A 2,108-nucleotide genomic window follows, 5' to 3' on the forward strand; every position below is an offset into this window, starting at 1 on the left:
AAGGTTGACTGTGCATAATTGGAACTATACAGAACCAGAACGCAGATATGGTGGGACTACTATATTTAAATTAAAATGTGTATTTTAGAGTTTTTGCTTATAACAATTAAATAACTTAGGTAAATTAACATAATTATGTGTACTCAGATAAATATTAGAGTCAAATTACAACGTTTGTTTCAGGAACAACACATTTGCTTCCAGGAAAGGCATGCAGCTTTGGCATCATGACTCCTGTTAACAGTACCAACTCCATCTTCTCCACTCTCCTGGTGACAGGCATCCCTGGGCTGGAGGCTGTGCACATTTGGATTTCTATACCCTTCTGCACTATGTTCCTCAGTACCTTGGTGGGCAATGTGTCCATCTTGACAGTTATCTGGAGGGAGCAGACGCTCCATGCGCCTATGTACCTCTTCTTGGCCATGCTAGCTGCTTCTGATCTTGGTCTGTCCCTTTCCACATTCCCCACAATGCTGAAGATCTTCTGGTTGGATGCTCGAGAGCTGACCTTTTTGGCTTGCTTCACCCAAATGTTCTTTATTCACACCTTCCAGGATTTTGAGTCAGCTATCATACTAGCAATGGCCTTTGACCGCTATGTGGCCATTTCTTGTCCATTGCATTATTCTTCCATCCTCACCAGTAATGTAATTGCCAGGATAGGTTTGGCTATTGTTGTGCGAACATTGACTGTACAGTTGCCCCTCCCCATTCTCTTGAAGAGGTTGTGTTTCTGTCACTCCAATGTTCTTTCTCATTCCTACTGCCTACATCCTGACATCATCAAGCTCTCCTGCTCCAATACTAGGATCAATAGTGTCTTTGGACTCTTTGTGGTGCTATCCACTATGGGCCTTGATTTTTTCCTCATTCTCCTTTCCTATGTGTTGATTCTGAAAACTGTACTGGGCACTGCATCCCGTGGTGGCCACCTCAAGGCTCTCAACACCTGTATTTCCCACCTGTGTGCTGTGATCTTATTCTTCACACCCATGATCTGTCTGTCTATGCTCCACCGCTTTGGTCCAAGGCTTCCTTCCCATATCTATGTGACCATGGCCAACATGCATTTCCTCATTCCTCCTGTGATGAATCCCATTGTGTATGTGGTAAAAACCAAGCAGATTCGAGACAAAATTCTGAAGCTCTGCATCAAAAGAGGACCAGGAGAATTCTAAGTCACATTTATAACATAAACCTTGGTAAACGAATGCAACACTAGGACACTAATCCAACTCTTCCATTTGAACTAGGGCTTCACATCTATAGTACTACTTTCCCAGGCCATAGCAGAGATCTGGGTAAGAAGTGGAGCAGTTGGGACTCGAACTGGAGCCCATATGGGGTGCCAGCACTGCTACGCCACAGTGCCAGCCCGGATATCACAGTTTTACAAATTACACAAGCTGTGGTTTTCTCTTCCAGCTATAGTTATGGCTAAAGTTTGTCATGTGAATCTCCTCCTACAATTGCTTTCTAGCTCAGGTGCTTCTTTTAAGCTTAAATTTGTTTTATAAATTTGTTTTACAGATCTTAAATTTGTTTTATAAAACATGGCTTTTGATTTTCTCTTTTGCTTTCTAGAAAATAAATTTTCCTTCAGACATTCTATCATTATTATTTATCAATCCAATTCTATAACAAGAGAGAGCAGTTGTGATATAAACAGTTCAACAATCTTCATTCATTAATTCATTACATTAATTCATTCATTACATTAATATTTCAATGAATTTTTCATTGCAATGCAGCCTCTTCACTGCCGTTTTACAATTCTTCATGTCATATAAGTTGTGACATCTTATAAAGCAACATAGATTGGAAAAGTGTAGGGTATAGGGGTAAGATTTTTTTCTAGTCTAGTTGGATTAAAGCTATTATAAATTCTAGTAAGATTGCGAATGAAAAGCATATAAGAAAAATAGTGTAGGTATTGGTATTGCTGACACTAGGAGAGACAAGATAGAAAACTCATTTCTAAAGTGCTAATAAGAAAATATTTTTCCAATATCATTATTCCCTTATGCATGGATGTAGTATTGGCATCTTTGATTTACTCTTGGACAGAGGTCTTAAATTTTGTAGCTGTGAAAGTATAACTACTG

General features: G+C 39.3%; 1 protein-coding gene across 1 annotated transcript; it reads left to right on the plus strand.

Moving 5' to 3' along the window:
• The first annotated feature begins 227 nt into the window (after positions 1-227).
• On the plus strand, positions 228-1,181 carry LOC100351379 (olfactory receptor 51G2-like). The gene has a single exon (XM_002708559.3). The coding sequence runs from the start codon at positions 228-230 to the stop codon at positions 1,179-1,181; it is 954 nt and encodes a 317-aa protein (XP_002708605.3).
• The last annotated feature ends 927 nt before the right edge of the window (positions 1,182-2,108 follow it).

This window comes from Oryctolagus cuniculus, chromosome 1, assembly GCF_964237555.1.
Source record: "Oryctolagus cuniculus chromosome 1, mOryCun1.1, whole genome shotgun sequence".
Taxonomy (NCBI): Eukaryota; Metazoa; Chordata; class Mammalia; order Lagomorpha; family Leporidae; genus Oryctolagus; species Oryctolagus cuniculus.